We start from the raw sequence: 23,626 nt of genomic DNA on the forward strand, positions 1-23,626 counted from the left end.
TTGCCTGAGTCTTTTCTCCAGTATGGGCTTGACCCACTAGTGTCTCAGTGGAGCAGTCCCCAAAATCCTCAGGCTGCTCTTTCTGGCTGGGTTCCTACTGTTAATAGTTTTGGGAAAGATTCAGGCTGGGCTGGGTTTGGGCAGGGAATACTAGACTTAGACAAAGTTTCTGCCCTCTATGATATACTCTTGATTTGCTTAACTCCTGAACTTGTTTGTCCAAGTATCTTTGGAATATTGCAGGGTCCCTAGGTCCTGCTAAGAATTCTAGGTTAGGTTGGGGGAATCTAAATGTGATTCTTATTATCTCTTATGCATCTCTCTTATGGAGAGTGATTGAGGGATAGCTAATTTTCCCCAAATCCTGGCACTTCACCAACACGTTCCCTCTCACTTTCCCTTTCTCCCTTTGTCCCTCTATTCCTTCCTACCACTCCACTCTCACTTTCTGTTTGTCTCTCCCTTTCTTTCTTCTCTCAAATAGCCAAGGAAAGCAGTTTGGAGAAGATTTGCATTAAGGAATTGGGAAGAGGATGAAGTAGTCAGGGAGGCAACAGGAGAACAAGGGCAATTGCATCTCTGAAGCAAATTTTTAAAAGTATTTGAAATGACAAAATAGATAACATTCAAATATTGTTTACACAGAAATTAAAGAGAATGAAAAATAAAACCTTGATGATTCTTCCTCAGTTAGTAAAATGGTGGGGAGAGAAGCAAGACTTTTTTGCAAAGATCAGTTTCTTGATGATCAACTTATTATCTTGAGAACATAATAACCAGAAGATAAAAGCAATGGATACAAACTACTTTTTCCCAGAAGAGTGAAGAGGATGAAAGAGTTTAAAATCTGAGCGATGTAGAAGTGTCTAAGGAAGTATTTTTTATTGTTAGGAGACTTGAGTTAGTTTGTTGGTTGAGTCACTGAAATATATAAAAGAGAAATGATGACTGCTGAACAGACCAGAGTCCTGGAAAAAATGGGAGAAAATGGGGTCAGTGATAGGCGGTACAGGGGATAGAACATTAGACTTGGTGGCAGGAAAACCTGACTTGAAATCTAGCCTCAATAAATGTATTGAGAATCATTGTCAATTTGTAATTGTGGCTTCTTGTCCTGAGTGGATGAATAGGGTTAATGGAATGAGGCTGGTGAAGAAAGTTAATTTAACTGTGTTTTTACATAGTAATGGAAAGTTGCTGGTTTTATGTGGGAGGATGATGTTGTAGATTAGGGGAAAGGTGAGTATAATAATGGATAGTAGGAGTGAAGAACTTAATAAGTAATTAATTACTTTTATTTGGAATTGCATCAAAATTTTTGGTTCCTAAAACCAATGGATGACTATTATCCTTTAAAAGTGAGAAAGCCAGGGGTTTTAAGCATGGGTTCAAGAGTTAGCAGTTCTTGTAACTTTCTCGGGCATAAGACATTAGTTATGTGACCAAAAGGAAGTCACTGAAGCTCTTGTTTGCCTATTTTCTTATCTATAATCTGAGGATAAAAATATCTGCCATTCTAAGGTTGTTGGGAGGATCAAATGAGATATCTATAAAGCACCTTGTGAACATTAAAAAATATTACATAAATACTAGGCATTATTGTTGTTATAATTGTTATCAACATTCAAATAGTAACATCTTTTCTGAAAATGGAGGGGGAAAGGAGAAAGTTGAGGGTAGTGTCATAGAGTTTTGAGGAAACCTGATCAGGAAGGAATTTGAACAGTTTTATCTCTCTTCTCATTGAATTAATGGAATAGGTGTGAGGAATGAGAATTCAGTTATGGGAATGGGCGAAAGAAAAGGTTTAGAACAATGTTTATAGGAGAGAAAAAGTAAAACTTTCTGAGGGCCCAATTGGGTCATGTACTATAAATTTTGTTAAATTTGACTTAATTTTATAACTTTTTCTAGTAAACACTGAGTAACCCTGGACCAGAGTTGTAGTACCAAAAAGTAAAAATTTGTAGGTCAGGAGGACAAGGGGATTCTAGGTTTAAAAATTAGTGAAAAATTAAAGTAATAGACCACATGACCGGGTATGAAGTGTGCACAATTGAAAAACACTAGATTTTCAGTCAAGAGAGCTTGGTTTCAAAATCCAGCCATGCCACTTGCTACTTAAAGGATTTAGGAGAAGTCATTTAACTTTTCTGGACCATTGATTCCTTCTCTGTAGAATAAGGGAGTTGGAGTGGAGGATCTTATAGTTCCCTTCCTGTTCTAAATTAGGATTCTATTGTCTTTTCCAATTCAAGGTTATTGATGATTTCTGTTGAGAAAATTAAAAGAGTAGCCAACTTTTGCTAAAGATTTTTGTCTTGAAAAATAACTTTGCAAGTGATTGGGCAAGATGTCAACCAGCTGAAAATTTGGTCTGTATAGTTCAAAACCAAAAGGTCAGAGTTACTTTTCTTATGTTGGGAAATGATTTAAAGTGAATGGCATCTTCTATTTTGTATCTGAGTTTGAATTATAGGATCACAGGAAGAACTTCAGAGTTCATTTAGTCCAACCCCTTATTTTACAGAAGAGGAAACTGAGTCCAAGAGAGCCCTCAATACTACCTCAATATAACCTCAATCTCACAAAGGTGTTAAGTGATCTTTTTAATTCAAATCCATCTTTTTCCCATAGAGTGTTTGATTGGAACCCATTGTTTTACCCCCTAAAAATCGATAGGCATATTGCTAGAAAACAAAAATAACCTCGGTAATATAGGCATATTGCTAGAAAACAAAAATATAACCTCGGTAAAATAAATATAAACAATAACCTTCATTTTTCCAGGAAAGCAAAACAAAACATCAAAAGACACCAATTCAAATAACTGTTACTTGCACAGAAATGGTCACAAATGACCACTGATTTAAGTAGGTAGCATGTCAGAACATAAATCAAAATACCAGTTCCTACAAAGTTGCATTTCTTAATAAAGAGAACTTAAAAAGAAACAAACCTCCTAAAGTTATACATTTTAAATACATCAGATGAAGTGGCCAGTTCCTCCTAAATTGCATTTCCTGATAAAGGGAAGTTAAAAATCAAGAAAACCCCCAAAGTTATGCATTTTAAATACATCAAATGAAGTACTACTTCCAAAGAGAGTATTAAAACTGCCAGAGGTATATAGATCAAGTAACAATGAAATATTAAACACACTCTAGTTAAGTTTCGTGCCTTTCTTATTTTAGAAAGAGCAAAAAGTACAAATTGCCAAAACAGATAAAAACTACTGCATCATAATGAAATAAAAGCTGAGCTCTTTTAAGGGAAATGGGCTTGGAAACAGAATATTCCACTGTACTGTTAGCGTCTTGGGGATTCAAAAACAATGAAAGCATAATCTGTCCTACCTTCACAAAAGGCTCCTGGTCAGGTCTGGCACAGTACAGGATCTGAATGTCCAAGGCCATTTGCTTTAGTCTCATCGTCAGGTTGTGAAGGTACTTGCTCTCTCTCACAGCCTCTTGCCCTCTGGAGGGCAAAGACTTTCTCTACCTTCAGAAGCAGTTAGCAACCCAAAGTGACTGCAGCAACCAGAGTGGCTGCTACAACAGCTTCTGCTCTATCTAGTTTCCTGCATGAGTAAGTTTCTATTTCCCTTAGGATAGGGTTCACTATTTTACAGGAACACACCCAAATTAGGATTGAGAGTAAACACTCACTTCCTGTTAGATATAGGCCCAAGGCTATAAAGTGAGCTTTCACCTTTCAAACTTAATTTCCTAATTAAGGTTAACAAAACCTCATTGTTTTAATCTTCACCCCATATCCCCTCCTCCCCTTTCTGGTGCTTTTCTCAGTCCCAATGCTCACCTGAACTGCTTCACCCAAGATTTTGGTGCCTCCTCCAACCTGATAAGAGGTAATTATTGCTCTGAGAAACATGTATTTTTTTTGGAGTCAGAAGACTGGCTTGGCTACTTAGAAGCCCTGTGACAATGGGCAACTTATTAACTTATGATCCTATGACTTCTTTGTACCTAACATTACATAGAAGAATCTGGAGCAACATGAAGAGTACAGGCATGAGTCTGCTCTATTGAATAGGAATCTTCAATTGGCTGAGTGTTTAGCAGACGGAATAACAGTGTGTGCCTTGGATAACATGCTTCATCTTGTAAGGAATGTATAACCGAAAGGAAAGTGAAGGAGCATTTGATTTCCAGAAGATGATACAAACAGGGCTTCTTTCCATTGGCAGGCAGCCTGGCAGGTTGAAATCAACATAAAATCGTACATTTGCTGTTCTTCTCAGTGGATAAGCGCCTTTTATTATCAACCAGTAGTGAATATCATAATACCAGCCTAGGTTTCTATTGTTTTAAGGTTTACAAAGCACTTTGCTCTCAGCAATCCAATGAGCTAGGCAGTGTATGTAAGTACCAGGGGATCCTAATGGCCTTGTTCTATTGTCAAAAAGCCATCTAAAAAAGCTAAACTATGTCTGCTACGTACTTGAGATTATGGAAGGGTTCTTGAGCCATCTTTAGTTTACCTCCACTGGAAGGAACTAGGTAATACATTAGTTTCAATGCTAGATTTGAGGTTAAGAAGACCAAAGTTCTAATCCTCCCACAGACATATACGAGCAGTGTGATCCTAGGCAATCCTCCACAAACATATACTGGCATATACTGTGATCATTTAATCTCTCTGGGATTTAGTTTCCTTTTCTAAATGAGGGATTTGGACCCTTTACAATTCTAAGGTTGATTAAGCAATTGTATGGAGCAAGAGAATATTTGTTGGTAGAAGTGAACACAAGATTGACAAGAACACTTGGGTTGCAAATTTGCTTACAAGATAAATGAAACCTGAAAATGACCAAATTGCTTAAAGGGAGATAAACATAGCCTTTATTTACTTTAGGAAGATCTAACAGATATATGGATCATATACAAAAACAAGTAAGTGAGACCAGGTGAAGTTTTCTCAAAAAGTCTACGAAATGGAGTAGATCAGATCTTGGGCCTAAGTCACATGATTCCTATTCCCAGAGGTCTGCAGGTTACATGAAGTTACATGATTTCAAGGCCTATAGGTCTCTAAAGGTCAGAACCCAGGTCAGCTTTAGGAAGTGACATGACCTGTATACTTATTATGTATCTAAGTTATATTTTAATATATTTAACATCTACTGGTCATCCTGCCATTTAGGGGAGGGGGTGGGGGGGTAAGAGGTGAAAAATTGGAACAAGAGGTTTGGCAATTGTTAATGCTGTAAAGTTACCCATGTATATATCCTGTAAATAAAAGGCTATTAAATTTAAAAAAAAAAAGAAAAAAAAAGAAAAAAAAAAAAAAAAGGAAGTGACATGACCCACAGGAAGAAGATAACATTGGTGACCATTGGTCACCTTTTTAGTCCATCCAATGAAAAAACTTGGGTTTTTTGCTATTTAACCAGCTTTACTATTTCTGGCTTATCAGATCAGGCACCTTTAGGAGTTGGGTTGCCTCCTGGGGGTGCTTAGGCTTTTCCCTGCAGGGACTAAATAAATGCATTCTCTTTGTCTCTGAAGATATCTCTGATTAGTTAAAGATGAAGAGATCTAGCATCTATCCCATACTGCTTATGGGGGCTCAGTCCAGGTTGTGTGGCTTCCCAGAGAGATAGCTAGGATTCTGATTCAAGGTAGGTGCCAGGTTGGGTTTTCTCTGATCATCCTTGAAATCAGTCTCTCACCTTCCTCTCTGGGACATATGAGCTAGGAGAGACACTCAGATACAAACATAAAGCAAACACAAGTCTTCGAAGAAGCCTGAGGGCAAGTGAACAGGCAGGTAACTTATGTGCCTAAAATCCAGGGGTAGAAGGAGAAGGGGCAGTGGAGCTGCTCTGCCCAGGACACTGCCTGTATCCTTGGGCTGTCCTTAAGTGGCGATTTGCCCTAGTATCACCAAGGCTTGGTGATCCAGTGCAAAGGGTGAGCCAGAAGGAGACAGGGGTACCCTGGTTGGCTGGGAAGGAAGGAGACTCCTTCCAGGCTTTATGGTCTGAGTGGAGAAGTTGGCTCTGTGTATTACAGGAGGTCAAGCTATGACACTGGATGCTCTTCCCAGAGAGACTTGGGGATCCAGTGTCAAAGAGTAGCCCCTAGTAGGGAACCCTAGGATCATCCCCTTTTTTTGAAGGCAGGGAGCAGTCCAATTCAAATCTTTGGGGCAAAAAAAAAAAAAAAAAAAAAAAGTACACTAAATTAGATACATTTGTTGTGTGTGGGGAAGATATGGTACTTTTCCATGTAATTTTTGTTTGTATTTGTGTTTTTGTTCAGAATGTCTGTGTCATGTCTGTTCTATGAACTAGAATTTGTTAAAAAAAAAAAAAAAAAAAAAGACATTCCTGTAGACTTTGGCCAGTTGGAGCTGCAGGAAAATTTTTGAGAGTACTGAATGGGGAGTTTGGAAATTGGTCATTTCAAGATTCCAAAGTGCTTAGCGTAAAGCAAATGCTATATGAGTGTTAAATTCTTTATTAGTTTTAATTGCTTCATACTTGGTAACTTTATATGGGTTTTTAGATGTGATCAACATATAATACCAACTTTGAGATAAATGAATTGCGTGTGCGCGCGTGTGTGTGTGTGTAAAGTAATTTGGAAGCAAATTCAACTAAATTAAGGCCTCTTGAAGGAGGATAATATATAGAATAAAGAGTCTCTTTTTCTTCCCCTTCCCCCATTCCCTGACTGCAACAGTGACAGGTGGGATAGGAAGGAGAGAAAGAAACTATGCTCAACAATTTGGAACTATGCTCAAAAAAGTTATCAAACTGTGCATACCCTTTGATCCAGCGGTGTTTCTACTGGGGTTATACCCCAAAGAGATACTGAAGAAGGGAAAGGGACTTGTATGTGCCAAAATGTTTGTGGCAGCTCTGTTTGTAGTGGCCAGAAACTGGAAAATGAATGGATGCCCATCAATTGGAGAATGGTTGAGTAAACTGTGGTATATGAATGTTATGGGATATTATTGTTCTGTAAGAAATGACCAACAGGATGAATACAGAGAGGATTGAAGATACTTACATGAACTGATGCTGAGTGAAATGAGCAGAACCAGATCATTATATACCTCAACAACAATACTGTATGAAGATGTATTCTGATGGAAGAGGATTTCTTCGACAAAGAGAAGATCTAACTTAGTTTCAATTGATCAAGGATGGACAGAAGCAGCTACACCCAAAGAAAGAACACTGGGAAATGAATGTAAACTGCTTGCATTTTTGTTTTTCTTCTCGGGTTATTTATACCTTCTGAATCCAATTCTCCCTGAACAACAAGAGAACTGTTCGGTTCTGCACATATATATTGTATCTAAGACATACTGTAACCTATTTAACATGTATAGGACTGCTTGCCATCTGGGGGAGGGGGTGGAGGGAGGGAGGGGAAAAATAGGAACAGAAGTGAGTGGAAGGGATAATGCAGTAAAAAATTACCCTGGCATGGGTTCTGTCAATAAAAAGTTATTAAAATTAAAAAAAAAAAAAAGAAACTATGCTCAATCAGTTCAATGAAATTTGTTATTTGATATATGATAGTAAAAAGCACTTTTATATAAGTTGTAATCCTTTTGCACAAAATCCCTTTTGACTGTGGGGAAAAGAAGAGATGATTTTAAAGATAAGGGACAAGAATGATTGATTTGCAAAAGCAATTGATAGTTTGGAACATCTAGTCAATATCACAGTTGAAATATTGAAACCTGAAATTGTTAAGGATTATTGGTTTGGAAGCATGTTAGAAGGAGGGAGGGAGGAAGAGGAAAGAGAGAGAGAGAGAGAGAGAGAGCGCATGCATGTTAGAAGGAGAAAAAGAAGGACAGTATATTAGAGAAAGGGAGATGGGAGGTGTTAAAGGGGGAGAGACAGCATGTTGGAAATAGGGAGACAGAGATAGATGGAGACAGAGACAGAGAAACACAGCATGTTGGAACAGGAAAGAGGAGTAGGTTAGACAAAAAGGAGCAAGCTCCTAGTGGAACTTGCCATTTGTCAGGGGAAAGGAGACACCTCATGAAGTTGGGACATGTCCTTGGCTGGTGAGCTGATCCTGAGAGGACTTGGCACCCTAAAAAGAGTTAGCTGTGATAAGTGGGATTGGGAAGCATGATGGACTTGGGAGAAATGTCATGTGGAGTGAGGGAAGGGGTAAGGGAAAGATCTGTCAGTTTATAAAAGGTGATCATTTAATTCTCCCTGCCACACCTGAATATGATAACAAATGTGATCTATAACTTTCTTGAAGTTCTTAGAGCAGAATTTTAACCTGATTTGATAGGGTTATTTCCAAAAAGTTTATGGGGACTCCTCAACTGGAGGAAATTGAAATAATATTTTTTAAGAATGAAGAAATTATTAATGTTAATTCTGATTAACTTTTTTATGGGAAATTAGGATATTCTATATTCTGTATGACTTTTAATTGTATTAAGTCATTTTAAAATTGTATCCATTATTTAAAGGAACTTTTGAGAATAATAGTTTTTGCTTTTGTCCCTTGTTTCTGTTATGGACAATGTGCAATTTAGAATTTCTCTACATAGTGAGCATTTTAAAAGCAAAATGATTTGTGTAATGTTGAACTTAAAACCATCTATTTAGATATGAAAGATAAGCTGTGAACTTTCTAGGATGAATCTCTTATTGTTATCAATGTAAGGTCATAGCTAGTATCTACTTAGAATATGTGATCCTTGAGAGCTAGATTCATCTCAAGCTTTGACTGAGAATTGCTATTAAAGATAAAATCTTTTGGGAGTGCAGCATCAGGTATGACTGTCTGATAGATCATCAAGCCAGTGATCCACCATCTAAAAGGAATATGCCACAAGCTACTCAGAAGAAATTGTTACAGATGAAAAGTAGTATCTGGGAAAGAATTGAGGATGGTCTTGGCCTCTGTCGAGGTGGGATCTTTCTGACTCAGTTTCCCAGTGGCATTCTTTTGACTAAGAAGCCACTTGATTATTCCTGAGTCTGGATTAAGGTGGAATTATTAAACCTGGAACGATTACCTGAAGTAAAATTGAATTAAGGATAATTAATTTTGTATGTGCTCTCAGGTCACGCCCTGAGGGAACAGTTTTGATCCTATTTAAATCATGTCCCTGCTTTTTCCTCTTATAGCAAATATCTGTAATCAGAGCAAGTGGTCAATGGAAGGTATGAGGCACAATACAAAGTTATAGATGATATTTTGATTTGTAGCCCAGCCCTGGAGGATTCTCTGGTTGCTGCTATATAAAATCTCTTGCTTTCTGAGGCTACTTTCTTTGTTTGAAGACTCACTTTCCCTAAGTATTTGTGGCCACCTCCCATCTTTCCTTTTGCTCACTGGGAGAGAAAGCAGATAATCTTAGCACGACCTGATTAGGCCAAAGTTTTTAAGACCCAGAAAGCCAAACTAATCTCCTGTCTACAGTTGTACATTGATGGGAGGCGGGGCTAAGTCCTAGGGGTCTCTGGAACCCAATCTTAGATCCCTTGCTTACTTCTCAAAGATCTATACTGATTTCAAATACATTTTTCATGTTTTGTATGATCATGGGGGCTATATGGAAAGAAAGGGGATTTTTGAAAGCCAAACAATTCCCTATTAAGTATGCATGAAAAACAATTACTAAAAGCTGTTCATGGACCTAGAGAGATTTCTGTTGTTTCTCAAAGGAAAGAGAATTTACTTCAGGTGAAAGGAAACAGGCTTACAGTTCAGCTGTCCATGCTGCTGCCTGTTTGCCCCTGATTATGGCACCTCATATAGCCCAAGCAAATAAATTCTAAAAGGACTGTTAAAAGGACCTGCACATGTGCCCCTTGGAGTGGCTTCAAACTGCTTTTGTTTTTGTTAACACCTGTAATAATTGGGTAAAATTATTGAGACTAAGGGCTCTAGGATTTTTGTTGTTGTCGTTGTTTATTTGTTTGTTTGTTTTTTTGGTTAAAGGAGATCATACTCATTGAAGGGCACAATGTTCCACCCATTGCCTCTACTCCTTTGAGGAAACAAAAGCAGGAATTTGGGGAAAACATTCTTTGATATTTATCCTAGGAAAAACTGCTTGTATGAGAGGCATTTATGATGGCCTCATCTCCCCCCAAGTCTTCCTCTGGGTGGGGCTCCTGGTTACTATCCTCCATATTAACTACATTTTTGTTTATTCTTTTTCTTTTGCTCATATTTGATCCTTGTATTTTTAATATACTTGTGAGAGTTGCTTCTTCCAGACTCCAAGTCATGAAATTCCAACTACTTGGTCAATCCAAATATCACTTGAGACCTAGTTCTGACAGTCTGCACCAGACATGGCTGACACCGCTTACAAGTCACTTGCCTCCCCTCCTCAGTCTGTACCAGACCATTGGACAGGGCCAGCTCTATGTCCTTATCAAGCCTGAAGCAGCTCCATAAGATGAGACCTTTGTCCCTTATGAATGTGAGTCTGGACTGCTTGAGGTGAGAATGATATGACAATGGCCCTGAAGCTCCTGGGCCTCCACAGTGCTGTAGTTCTACGGATAACTGACTGCCATATCTGTTGATCTGTGATGACTGGGTTTCCAAGACAGATAGCAGGAGCTGGTGGAAGTGGGGTCTCTGATTCCTGCTCATTGTTTTAAGCAGCAATATCCTGTCAACTGTTTGCTTATGCACTTACTCATTAGAATAGTTCAAGATTTATTAGCTAAAATGGCTTCTGAAAGCTTCCACTGATGTGTGGGTATTGATTCTAAATGGTAGAGGGCGGGTTACAGTTAGTACTGAAGGCCCAGATCACAGTGATACCCTACTGGAAAAAATAGCAGATTTGGTGTGAGAAATCTCCAAATGGATGAAAAAGAGCGGGGTGAGTGAGACCAGGTGAAGTTTTCTCAAAAAGTCTATGAGATGGAGTAGAACAGACCTAAGTCATGTGATCCCTATTACCAGAGGTCTGCAGGTTACAGGAAGTCACACAATCTTAAGGCCTAGAGATCTCTAAAGGTCGGAACCCAAGTCAGCTTCAGGAAGTGATGTGACCCACAGGAAGCAGACAGCATTGGTGACCATTAGTCAATTAAAAGTTACTTCCTTTTTAGTACTTCCAATGAAAAGACTTGGGTCTTTTGCTATTTAACCAGTTTTACTATTTCCTGCTTGTCATGTCAGGCACATGTTGGGAGTTGAGATGCCTTCCCGGGCGTGCTTGGGCTTCTTCCTGCAGGGACTAAATAAATGCTTTCTCTTTGTAACTGAAGATGTCTCTGATTAGTTAATTTGGGTAAAGTGATTTAGCACTCTTCCCACACACAAGGAAACCTGCACATCCAATGTCACTGAAAGTAAAGTATCACAGACTAGGGAGCAGGAATCTTGACTGCTAGATACTACAAGGGATTAGATGCAAAGGAAAACCATATTTAAACATTATAGAAATACAAGAAAGTTCAAGTTCATTCAATTCAACAAATAATGAATTTGCTTAAATTATAAATAAAACAACTTCTAAAGTAAACTTGGGAGTGAGTTCTCATACTTTCTATACTAAGAAAGTAGTAAAAAACTCCTTTAATTTCCTTTTATTCCTCAACTAAAAACATATATAAGTCTATATGTATTATGTGTTTGTGTATGTGTATATATGTATACACATATACATACATACTACATACAAACATATGTGAATATGAATATACATGCATGTGTTACTCCTGGAAAGAGGCTGGCTACAGAAATCTGTTTGCTTTTCTGCATTTTCAATGACAGCTGTAAGAGTTAGCGTGTGCACTCACCTCCCAGCTCTTAGCTGTTGGCTCACTGAAAAAGTTATCGACCATATTCAACTCTTCCTTTTCTACCACGACAAACCCTTGTTCTTTGGCATCTTTTCCATAAACTTCTGGAGAGCACTGAACAAAGAAGGTATATAAATGATCTACCCTGAAAAACACAGAGGAAAGGAGCATAGTTTAGTGACCAGATATTTTAAAAAATTAGAAAAAAATTTAGGGGGGCTGAACTATGCCAATCTTCTGCTAAGTAAATCCATTTCGCCAATTAGGAAATTAATTATCAGCTGCACAAAAGTTATCTCTATCTGTAACTTTTAAAATTTTGAAAACAAGACAAATGACAGAAATCAGAAGAAATGATGTGTTGCTTAAAATTGTATCTTGTGGTTCACTGTTGCAGGAGAATGGTACCATCAGCCCTAGAAAGAAAACCTGATCGGCCACATAACAAAAAGCTGGAATCTTCTAACTCTTCATATCAAATATAGCTTGTCTTCCATGAAAGTGAGAGGTATGATCTGAGCAGTGAACAAAGAGATCATGCTCGGATAAAAGGTTTTCTGTGGGTCAAGTATATTGTCATTTTCATAAAAAGTTTCTGATGAAGAGAATAGAATGATTAGAAGACATTTTATTTCAACCATAAGAAAGGCACTTTCTTTAACTTCACTGCAAAATAAATTTAATTCCTTTCTTAGCTTACCCTTAGCTTCTAATTTTTTAAATTAAAAAAAAAATAATTAACAAAATCTATTTTTTCTTTCCATTGGAAAAAAAAAGAAAAAGAAAACTGTTGGAACAAATATGCGGAGTCAAGCAAATCAAAACAAATCCCCACACTGGTCACATAAAAAATGTTTTTTATTCTGTATCTATTTCCATCTCCTCTCTTGTCCTCAGAAGGTGGGTAGCATGTATCATCCTTGGTCCTCTGAAATGATGGTCCTTGAATTGATCAAGGATTGATCAGAGTTGAACTGCACTTCAAAGACATTTTGTCTTTATAATACTGTAATTATAAATTGCTTTCTTTCTCTTGCTTTTTTAAATGAGGCAGTACATTAAGAATATGGAACAGAAGGAAATGGAAAAGGTTTAATTAATTCATCCTGGAGTCAGGTGACTTTTAAGTTCATTGTAATCTTTGTACATAGAAGACATTTAGCAGAATTTCCACTATAGTGGTGGAAGTGGTGGTGCTGTCTCCCTTTTAGAGTCATAGGTTTTAAGAGCTTGAGAAGATAGGAAGGATTTTAAATGTTAGAAGAGCAGCTCCTGACGACATCATTAAAACTATCTCCTAATGCATATTTAATATCTCCTAAAATTCTCAAGGGGAGTTCCACATCTAATAAAATATAAAGTTTGACCATAACTAAAAATATTTAAGTGAAGTGATGAATCTAAGAATTCTCCACATCTTCCAGGCTTCAGTCAAGAGATGTCATTGACCCGGAATTATTCTTTGATTTGGCCACTGTTAATAATGTTGAGGACTCCTTTATTCTTTTTGCCTGTCCTTAACAATAGCTATCAAAAAACAGGCAGAAGGGTAAAAATCAGGGGTTAAAGAGGAGAAAAGGTAGAAAAAGAGGTCTTTGGTATTACTCTTAGTTATGCCTGTTCTTAACAGACATTACAAAATAGAGCACTGTGCTGCTTTCTAATCCCTGGAAATATCTTACCTTGGCAAACATCTAATTATCTTTCCAAAAATGTCTGATATAAGAAAGTATCAGTTTTACAATACTGTGCATTACCTTTTCCTATGTTCAAAGACACAAATTCATGTCTAAGCAACTTTAGGATTATAGGATCATCACTAGAAACACCACTGGAAGGAAAGACCTCAAAGACCAATAGTCCAAACTCATCATTTTACAGATGAAGAAACAGAGGTGGAGGAAGGTTGTATTTTGCCCAAGATTATATAGCCTTGAGTGATACCAGTGGTGCTAAAGTATACCTGTAGAAAGCACTAGGAACCATTGGCAAGCTGAAGCATAGAAAAAAGACAAGACATATGTGATAGCAATAGTTCCATCCTGTCACAGGTAGCCTCCTCTAGATCTCTAGGCTCAATTAGAGAGAGTCAAAAATAGTTGCATCAATACTAGATTTAAGATTATAATATCCATCAGAGCATTGCAAATAATTTTATTAAAGACCAATTAATAACAAAGACAGAAGTGGTATTTTGGGGTGGGACAGAAGGATAAATTTCTGAAGAGAATTAAGGGAGATGGAGAGATCACAAAAGCACATTCTGAAGTGGGCAACCCAGAAGGGAGATTTATATGGCATATATAATAAACTCCTAAGAAGTACAGTGCTTCTTGTAACATATCTATTCTTGGCAGGAAAGCCAAGAGGGGGAAAAAAGCATTACAACTCAAATTGATAGCAGAGCTACTGACTTTTAAGTCTAAGGCCTCTGAGTAACATGGTGAAGAATCTATATTTTTTCTCCTTTCTCATATTTTCTTCCCAATATTCCAGGATGGTGATGAAGCATTTTTAAATTTTAGTTCAGAAACATATTTCTTTCACTTTTAAAACTGTTTCCTTAATTTGCCCATTATCTGATCCTATGATCTAAAAGGTGTTGTTTCCCAATCTGGCCTGTAGATGGCCTCAGAATCCAGGTTTTAATCAGTCCACATTGACTTTTGGATTCTAATAAGCAACCTGTTTTTTTTAAAGTAAGCTAATTAATTTGGATCTCTTCATACTACATTTCTAGGAATTTGTAGAACTACTAAATGACCTATACTTCAGGGGTAAAAACAAGAAAGCACATATGTGTAAATACTATGGTTGAATTCCTAAAACCACCCACTTTCATTTCTAATGCCTGCTTCTCATCTTTGAGGAAAATACTTACACGAAAAATAACTTACATTTTTATAATATTTTTAAGGTATGCAAAGTGCTTTTCCCATAAACACTTAAAAAGAAGTCAGTGCACATATTATTGCTCAGTAGATTATTGTTCTGCTTCAGAGCAGAGACCATCTTATTTTTGTCTTTGTACCCGGATTCCTAGCATGGTGGCATTAGTATCCAGGTCTAGGGACTCCATATGTGTTGATGGTTAAGAATAATAGGAGTCAGAGCCAGAAGTAACATTTTTTTTTAACCTGGGCTAATTGGCATGCAAAATGATCTCAAATAAACTTTTCAAGGTTAATTCAGTTGAGGGTGTGGGAGCAATCCTAGTAGCCATAGGTGGAAATTCCATGACAGTGAGGCTATGTATGGGTTGAGCATAGGGCAACAACTCACTTGTGAAATAGTCAGGGGTGTGCTGGTAAATGTTTAACTAGTAGCTCTCCAAAAAATAAATGTGCATGACATATTTTTAAGTTTAAACTGAAATATCAGCATTTTCTCTATCACATTCTTAAGTCTAGAAATCAACAAGAACAATAATTTAAACCTTGATTTGTAGCACTTGCAGATTTCTGTATAAATGTTCACAGTGCAAATGTAACAACTCTCTTTCCAGAACACACTTGGGTATAGCCCACTGTTGGAAGTATACCATCTTTCTATTTTAATTATTTTTGTTAAATAAGAGCTAAGCTCTGTAGTTTCTATATTGCTGGGCAAGAACCTGGGTACCCTGAATACACCTTTGGTGTTGTTTCCATCCTATCATCATGTTCTCAGCTCATAATTATGAAGGTGGTCAAATCATTTACCCTCCTCAAACTCTAAGGTCAGCCAGAGCTGGGACAAATTATATTAGGACAAAATCCCTCATGGGAAGGTCTGCATCTGTATCGTCTCAATAGCCACCCAATGATTTCCTGACCCCCCTACTCACCTCTCTTTCTTTCTATTTTAATGTTTTCTTAACCGTAGCAGAGAGCTCTAATTTATGCAGAGCTGCTTCTTCACTCAGTTTTAAAGAAAAGGTATATTTCTTTCTTTGGATACAAAAAATTTGGTAATTAAGTTTATCCTTTGTATTTCATGGTCACAGCTACTAGAAAAGTTAGGCAACAGTGAAAATGGCCTGGATGTTGTATAGTCCTAGTGTTGATGATCTGTACACGAGGAAATATTTTATTTCTAAATTTGGTGTTATATTGGCATTTCATTCTGTAATGGAAAGAACTAATTTAGATTTGAGATTTCAAATTCCCACTTACTAGCTATGATTTTGGGCAAAGCATTTAACCTTTTTGAGTCTATTTCTTCATCTATAAAATATCAGGATATAAACATTGTTACAGCATTGTAGTACTGAACAATACATATGGTACTGAAAAATACCTTAAGAATCTGACTTATTAATAGCCACAAGAATTATTTAAGATTTCTGTAATGTTTAATAACTCATGGCTATAGCATAAAAAAATGACCACCAATTCTAAATATCTCAGAATTTCATCTTTTGAAAGACTTAAGTGATAATGAAGGAAAGAGGAAAGATCAGTTATCTGTTCCAAGAATTACAAAGCAGGTCACAATAGTGACATGATCTTTATATGGGTTAATAGTGAGATTATGATCTTTATATGTCAATGGTCAACAGATGCAGGATAGGAAAGTCAGTTTCTACCCCAAAGTTACAGAGTTTATCTACAATTTACCCAACTTGATATTATTAAAAAAAGAGGCTTGTACCCAAGTACCCACTAAGTAAATTTGGATGCTCAATTAAATTCTTAAGAGAACAAAATAAAAGCCTAAGTGACTTTATAGGGTCCTCATTATCCAGATGAGAAAATGGAGGCCCACAGAAGTTACATGAGTTGTATAAGATCATAGACAATAAGGAGCAGAGCTAGAATTTAACCCATTGTCCTCTGGCTCTGAATGTTGTACCCTTTCCATGACACTACAGAACACATGGTGATTAAACACAGTCTAAAGAAATAAATTTATGAGTTTATGAAATAATACAATGAAGAAAACTGGCTAAATGATCCTTCTAGAAGATATTTATGGTAAAATATCTCATCTTGGTGACATAAATTTTCATATAAATTATTGGTGTAATATTAGATATTTATTGAGGATAAGGGATTATCATCCCTTGTTTCATATGTAGCATTCCTAGAATCTAATACAATGCAAGACACATAGCTATTTAATAATCAGAATTTTAAAAGTAAAGTTCCACTTGTGTTTCTGGAAGATGTAATCTGATAAAGCCAAGAGATGCTACTTTTGAATAATTTTATGAGTGTTCCTTACAAGCTTCTCACAGATGCCCAGTCAGGATAGTAATGCCAGAACAGTGGTTGGTTTTAGACTGTAAAATCTTATCACCAATACCAAAAATATCTTTACTGAATTACACATCTTAAAGAACTGACCACATACCTGTCCTGTGCAGATAAAAGGTTACAAGTGTGTTTGAAATGATATTTATGCAAAGGAATATAATGATTTACAAAGTGGAATTGAGTTTAACCATAATTTTGCATTCATATTTTTCTCAGATATATCCAAAATCTAGGTGCATAAACACCAAATATTTAAGAACTTGTTACCAAAATTGTATATATTAAAAGTATCAATTTGGAGAATGAAGAAATACTATTATCTGCTGTTCTACTAGTTTTGCATTTAAAATAATGGAACATATTTACATAAAAAATCAAATGAATCTTCTATTATGAAAGGAATCAAGTAGAGCAAAACCTAAAATCAATTTAATATTTGTATAAAACATTAGACAGATTGCTAGTGGGACAATATTTACTCAAATAGTACTTCTGACTTGAAAAAACAGTCACATAGAATATTTTTCTTTTCAATCTAGAATCATAACTTTATTGTTCAGTTGTATTCAATTCTTTGTGAACTCTTTCAGGGTTCTCTTGGCAAGGATACTGGAGTGGTTTGCCATTTCCTCTTCTAGCAAATGAGAAATTAAGGCAAATGGGGTTGAGTGACTTGTCCAGGGATATAGTAAGATTCTTGAGTGGAGTCTTCCTGATTATAAGCCCAGCACTGTATATACTACGCCAACTTGCTGCCCTATAACACAACTACTTCCAACTAAAAAGAGCCTCACAGGGAAACAGTTTTAAAGTTAGAAACTTTAAAAGCCATCTAAATGCCCAATTTTACTTGAAGAAACTGAGGCCTGCAAGGTTTAATTAGCTTATTCAAGATTACACAAGTAACAAATATAATAGTTGGAATTTGAACCTACGTCTTTAATTTCAAATCCAGAATGCTTTACACTGCTGTAGAGTATTGAGTTTAACTCTGTGCACCATATAAGAATCTCCTGTGGAACGTCTATACTATAGTCAATACTACTTGATTTAGAATTTACAGATAGGTAGCTTGTATTTGAAAGACATTTAGCATCTAAATATGGGTGTCAGCAGTCATTTATATACATATTGTTTTCTTATAAGGGCCCTTTTTTCCTTAATCAAGGAAGAAGAAAGAGAAGGAGAAGAAACTTTAAGAAGAATAGGAGGAGGAGGGGGAAGTGGAAGGAGGAAAAGGAGATAGAGGAGGAGGAGGTCAGCTTATTTATTATTCAACCCACTATAACCAACTAATTCTGCTAGGATTAAACATTAATACACAGGTTGGCAAGTTGCATATCACTATTCTTGCTTAAATCAGTTAGACTTTAAAAAAATTAACTAGAACATCAAATTAATTCTTGAGATTTAAGATACTGTAGATGATTAAACTAAAGAGGGAAGAGGGGAAAGCCTGACATCTAAATAGAAATTATTGCTTCTTTCAAAAAAAGGTGAAAAAAAAACTACAGCACAGTGGCTTGAAAAGCTTCTAAGAATTACTAGGAATAGAAATAATTTCTCCCAGACTTCTTGATTAGTGCAAAGTATATATATATATTATTAGCATCCTCGAACCTTTCTAATCAGGAATAATGTCTAAAATATAAGTTGCAGTGGATAGAGCATCAGGTTTGTAGTCAGGAAGACATGAATTAAAACAAGATCTCAGGTACTACTACCTGTATGGGCCTGAGCAAGTCACTCAACCGCTGCCTGCCTCAGTTTCCTCAATTTTAAAATAAAGATAATAATAGCATATTACCTCCCAGGGTTGTTGTGAGAGTTAAATGAGATAATAATTATACCTGGCTTAGTACAGTACCTGGCATGTAATAAGCATTATATAAATGTTAGCTATTATTATAAAATGATGTATGTAATATACAAAACAATATAATATTTAATACTATGTTACAATAATTTGCTTCTTTTTAAGCCTGTGAGACAATGTAATTGCTCCTAAAGCTTACCTAATTTCCTCTTCTTTGGCTTTAAAGATTTTATTTTACATAAAAGTTATGAGTTCAGTCACAATTAGTCAGCTTCCAGTTAAGGCAAATTTTAAGTCCTGGCAGAAGCTCTCTGTCTACACTTGCATTTATATCTTTAGTTAAACCTTGGCCTCTCTGGAAAAGGCAAAATTCAGTTTACTGGAAATAGATAACGAATCAGCAGATTATATCAAAGTATATGTGGACAGGCAGGAATTGAGAGAAGAAGTTGGGAAAAGAGCTGACCTTTTCAAGGGACTTCCCACAGCCTGGCTCTTCCTAGAGGCAGCTGGTGGACCAGTGCATATATTTCTGACTTGGAGTCAGAAAGTCCTCGGTTCAAATTTATCCTGATACTTACAAGATATGTGACCTTTGGCAAACCACTTTACTTCATTTTCCTCTGCTGTAAAATAGCAACACTTACTTTGCAGCAACTTACTGTGGTTGTAACTGCTAGATTTTTATTTTCTTTCCCTCTTCTCTAAGTGTTATAGATCCAGTTACTCTCGTCAGTTTCTTTTTTTCTGCCACAATTCAGTCTCCCTCACAATGTCTTTAATTGATTGATTCAAAGAGGTATATAGGGCTTATCACATTTGGTTCTGATTATATAATTAAAATGTTCTCTCAACTAGATAAGACGACAAATTGGATATTTTTAACTCTGCCCTGACTATATATACTTCACATACACAAACACACACACACACATATGATGCTAAATGCATATATCACATATATTCTAAATACCTCATAGTATGCTATGCTAGGTAGATAGTAAATATTTTTTGAATGAACCTCACATTTTGAAAAAGTTTAGAGACACATAATGGAATATTCATTTCCCCCAAAGTTTATGAACTTTTGCAAAAATAAAAAAACAAACTCAAAATTAGAAATTAGATACAAATTGGGTTTGTTGTTTTGGAAGTAAAGGGAAGGTGAGAGGAAGAAGCAATAAATATTTGTTAATTGGCAAAAATTTTTTATTAAAAAAAGATTTAAGAATTCTGATCAATACAAGGATCATCCATGATTTCAGAGGAACAATGGTAAAACATGCATCCTACTTCCTGAGAGAGATGTGTTAGATTGAAACATATATATTTTTAGATCTGGCCAATTTGTTTTGCTTGACTACATTTTTCTACAAAAGTCTCTTCCTCTCTGTCCTTTGTCCCTACTTTTTGACATTTGGGAAGGAGGGGAAGGAGAGATGGGAGCGATAGAAAATGCATTTTTATTACTTGAAAAAATTTTAAAAACTATAGAGATAGGATTAAATATGTATCAATTTGTCTTGGTGTCTAATTTAGCTTAAATGGTTGAATGGGCCTGAACCTAGTTCCAAGCTTTCAATTAGATTTAAAGGTGGCCAATGTCTTGAAAGATTTTGTGCATTGCCATAAGTACCCACCCTTATTAATAGCCAGATTAAGGAAATGTGGAAAAGTAGAACATATAGACAAGGGGGAGGGTTTTTTCCTCACTCTTTATTCCCTTCCTCACTATAATATTTCATGATAGTGACAGGACATTTCTAAGACCAAAAGAAGCTCTAGACCCCAGATTCTTAAACCTTTGTTATGTGAGGATAGCAAAATTATGATTTATTATCAGAAAATGTTTGATTTGTATATTTATTTTATATATTTATATATCTGGGGTTGCATAAAAATTTCTTGGGCCAAAAGTGTCACAAGTGGAAAAAGTTTAAGAACTCTGCTCTAAACCACAATATAACTGAGGTAGGAACAATTCAGTTCATGAAAAACATGACAAAAGAAAAAATAAATTTTGAAAACAGAAGCACGGAAGAATGAAATTTCATGTATTTTTCACAAGATGTAAATTAAAAAAAAAGTTTAAGTAAAATACATTTCAGAATTATGTTCAAGATGGTAAAAATAAATTCATTGAGGGAAGAGATAGCATATTTGGTCTTTTTAATTCCAGAACTTAATATTAGGCTTGACTCAAGAGCAACCCTTTAATAAATACAGGTCAAACTGAAAGGTGATGTCATATCCTGAAGGAGATGTACAAAGAGAATCTAGTGGACAGGGTGACCACTTTGTTCAATTCTTTCAGAATGCAGCTACAATCACAAAGGCAGGTAAGCAACAAGCATTTATTAAGAGTGTGCCAGGCACAAAGATCAAACATTTCTAGACAATATCAAATACAGAATAGAAAAGCAAGCAAGAGTTGTGAGTATATCAGGTAGGACTCAAAAGGGTACAGGAAAATTTGCTTTGATGGTAAGATGTACCACAAATTACTTCTGATAACTTACAGCAATTTAATAACTCTAAGTACTGGGAACACCGAACTCTAACCAGACAGACTGACTCTTTCCTTCTCGCTGATTCTATGCTTTAGAGCCACAGAATTGGCTGCTCCTTCCAATACATATTTAAACATTTTCCCCAGAGGTAGCACTTTCTCTGTACACCTTCCTCCCTATGCCTGCCAAGTGCTAGTATCTTTTGCTTAGCAAATAGTAAAATCATTAACAAGTAACAAAAATTAAATACTGTCATAAACCATAAGGTTTATGGAAAGGACCTCAGAGGTAATCTGATATCCCCATGACAAAACACCAAGAAGAAAATTTTTACTGAAAGATTTTGTTGGGGAACTATTTTTGAGGGGATCATCCTCATTTTACAGATCAGGAAACCGAGGCCTGAATAGGTTTAGTGACTTGCTCAAGATTGTACAGATGGCTAATGTCAGAGATGGGATTTGAACTCATGTCCCCAACTCTAAGTTTAGTACTCTTTCCACTGACCCACACTAAATGAAGATGAAAGGCTGCTTCCAAGTGTCACATAATATTCCAAGCCAGTCTCTAGTTAATTAAAAATAAGTTTAAAAGATAAAACTGAATTTGTCTGGTTGTTTGCTAAACAAAGACAAATAAGTTACTGTGACTATAAAATGGAATTCTTCCAATGACCCATTTTTTACAGACCACAAAAACCACAGACCAAAAAAAAAAAACAACCATCACATTCACTATGAAACTGAAGTAACTGCTAGTATAGACCATATTATATTGCTGGAATTATTCTGCAACTATTATCATACTGGTATAGACCATATTATATTGCTGAAATTATTTTGCAATTATTACCATACTGATATAGACCATATTATATTGCTGGAATTGTTCTGCAACTATTACCGTAAGTGATTTTAGTAACACTGCATCATGTAGGCAGGCCTTAACATGTAAAACAGATTTTACTCTAGACATTGAAATTGTTTGTTTAAAACTCAGCAAAAATCTTGGCAACAATGTTCAAAATTGATATAAAAGATCCCAAGATAACATGCATATATACATTTTAACTCTTCAAAGTGAATTAAAACCTAATACAATAAAGAAGACAATTATAACTTTTTATAACGAATTTCTATGGTAAAACTCATTCCAAATGCTAGCTCTGAATGGGAAAACCAGAACTCAACTTTTTTTTTTTCCTGCATAACTTTTCAGTCATAGTGGTTGAGCCAGAGTGATGGACAACTAAATGGTAGCACCAAAAGGACTCCAGCCTTTTGAGGGGTGTAGATAGAGGAGACAAAATTCTATTAGTCAAAGCAAGAAATCTGGCCAGGATGGCCATTCATATGTTTTATCTACTGTTTTGGATCTTTGACATATGCCATAGGATGAAGATATCAAAATAATTTACCCTTCCTGAGTTCAAATCTAGCTTTAGACATTTATTATACGACCCTAGGCAAGTCACTTAATCCTGTTTGCTACAATCTCAGATCTATAATATGAGTTGGAGAAGGAAATGGCAAATCATCCAGTATCTTTGCCAAGGAAACCTCAAATGGAGTCAAGAAGACTCAATTGTGATAGAAAATGACTGAACAATAACAAATGCATCTTAAAAATAAAAACTCATTCTATTTAGTTTAAAATGCATTTTTAAAATAACAATTTGTTCACAACATACTGGGACAAAACAAGATCCACTCTTATCTCATAGATGTACTTCAGTGCTACATTAAAAAATAAATACTTCCTTAAAGTAGTCAGACACTACTGAAATGAATCTGGCCATGCATCTTATTTGCAAACAATTCTTGCTTAATATTAGGCCTTTGATCTGGCGTAAACTTTCAAGACCTTACAATATGAAAGGTTATTTTCAGACACTATGTGAAATGAATCTGATTATGCATCTTATCTGTAGAGAATTCTTCTTAACACTAGACCTTTACCAGATCTAAATTTTCAAAATCTTACTATACAAAAGGCCATTTTCTTTTCTTTCTAATACTTCCTACTACAAAAATGACAAAATATTTTATGAACTGATACAAAATAATTTCAAGTTTCAGTTTGAACTATAAATGAATTTGCTTCCAGCAGATGTATTCTATATTGTCTATAGATTGGACTATATGGTCTCTAAGGGGTCTTAAGATTTACAAAGTCTGTGATTCTCTTAGTAAATTAAGATTGGGAGAAGGGAGAGAGGGAATCTATGGGTCTAATGACTTGAAAAAGTATTTGCATGACCACATTTTCTACCACT

The 23,626-nt window shown here is 35.9% G+C and overlaps 1 protein-coding gene across 7 annotated transcripts in view; it reads right to left on the reverse strand.

The window, feature by feature from the left end:
- NCOA7 (nuclear receptor coactivator 7) overlaps nucleotides 1-23,626 on the reverse strand; it is a 156,390-nt gene that overhangs the window by 9,713 nt on the left and 123,051 nt on the right. For 6 of the 7 annotated variants that reach the window (XM_003769414.4, XM_031964313.1, XM_031964316.1 and 3 more), the window contains one exon: nucleotides 11,786-11,933. In XM_003769414.4, the coding sequence (XP_003769462.1) occupies nucleotides 11,786-11,933 (148 nt within the window). Of the gene's footprint in view, nucleotides 1-3,356; nucleotides 5,069-11,785; nucleotides 11,934-23,626 lie in introns of those variants that run through there. The other variant, XM_012549326.3, reaches the window with a different exon arrangement.

Source organism: Sarcophilus harrisii, chromosome 4, assembly GCF_902635505.1.
Source record: "Sarcophilus harrisii chromosome 4, mSarHar1.11, whole genome shotgun sequence".
Taxonomy (NCBI): Eukaryota; Metazoa; Chordata; class Mammalia; order Dasyuromorphia; family Dasyuridae; genus Sarcophilus; species Sarcophilus harrisii.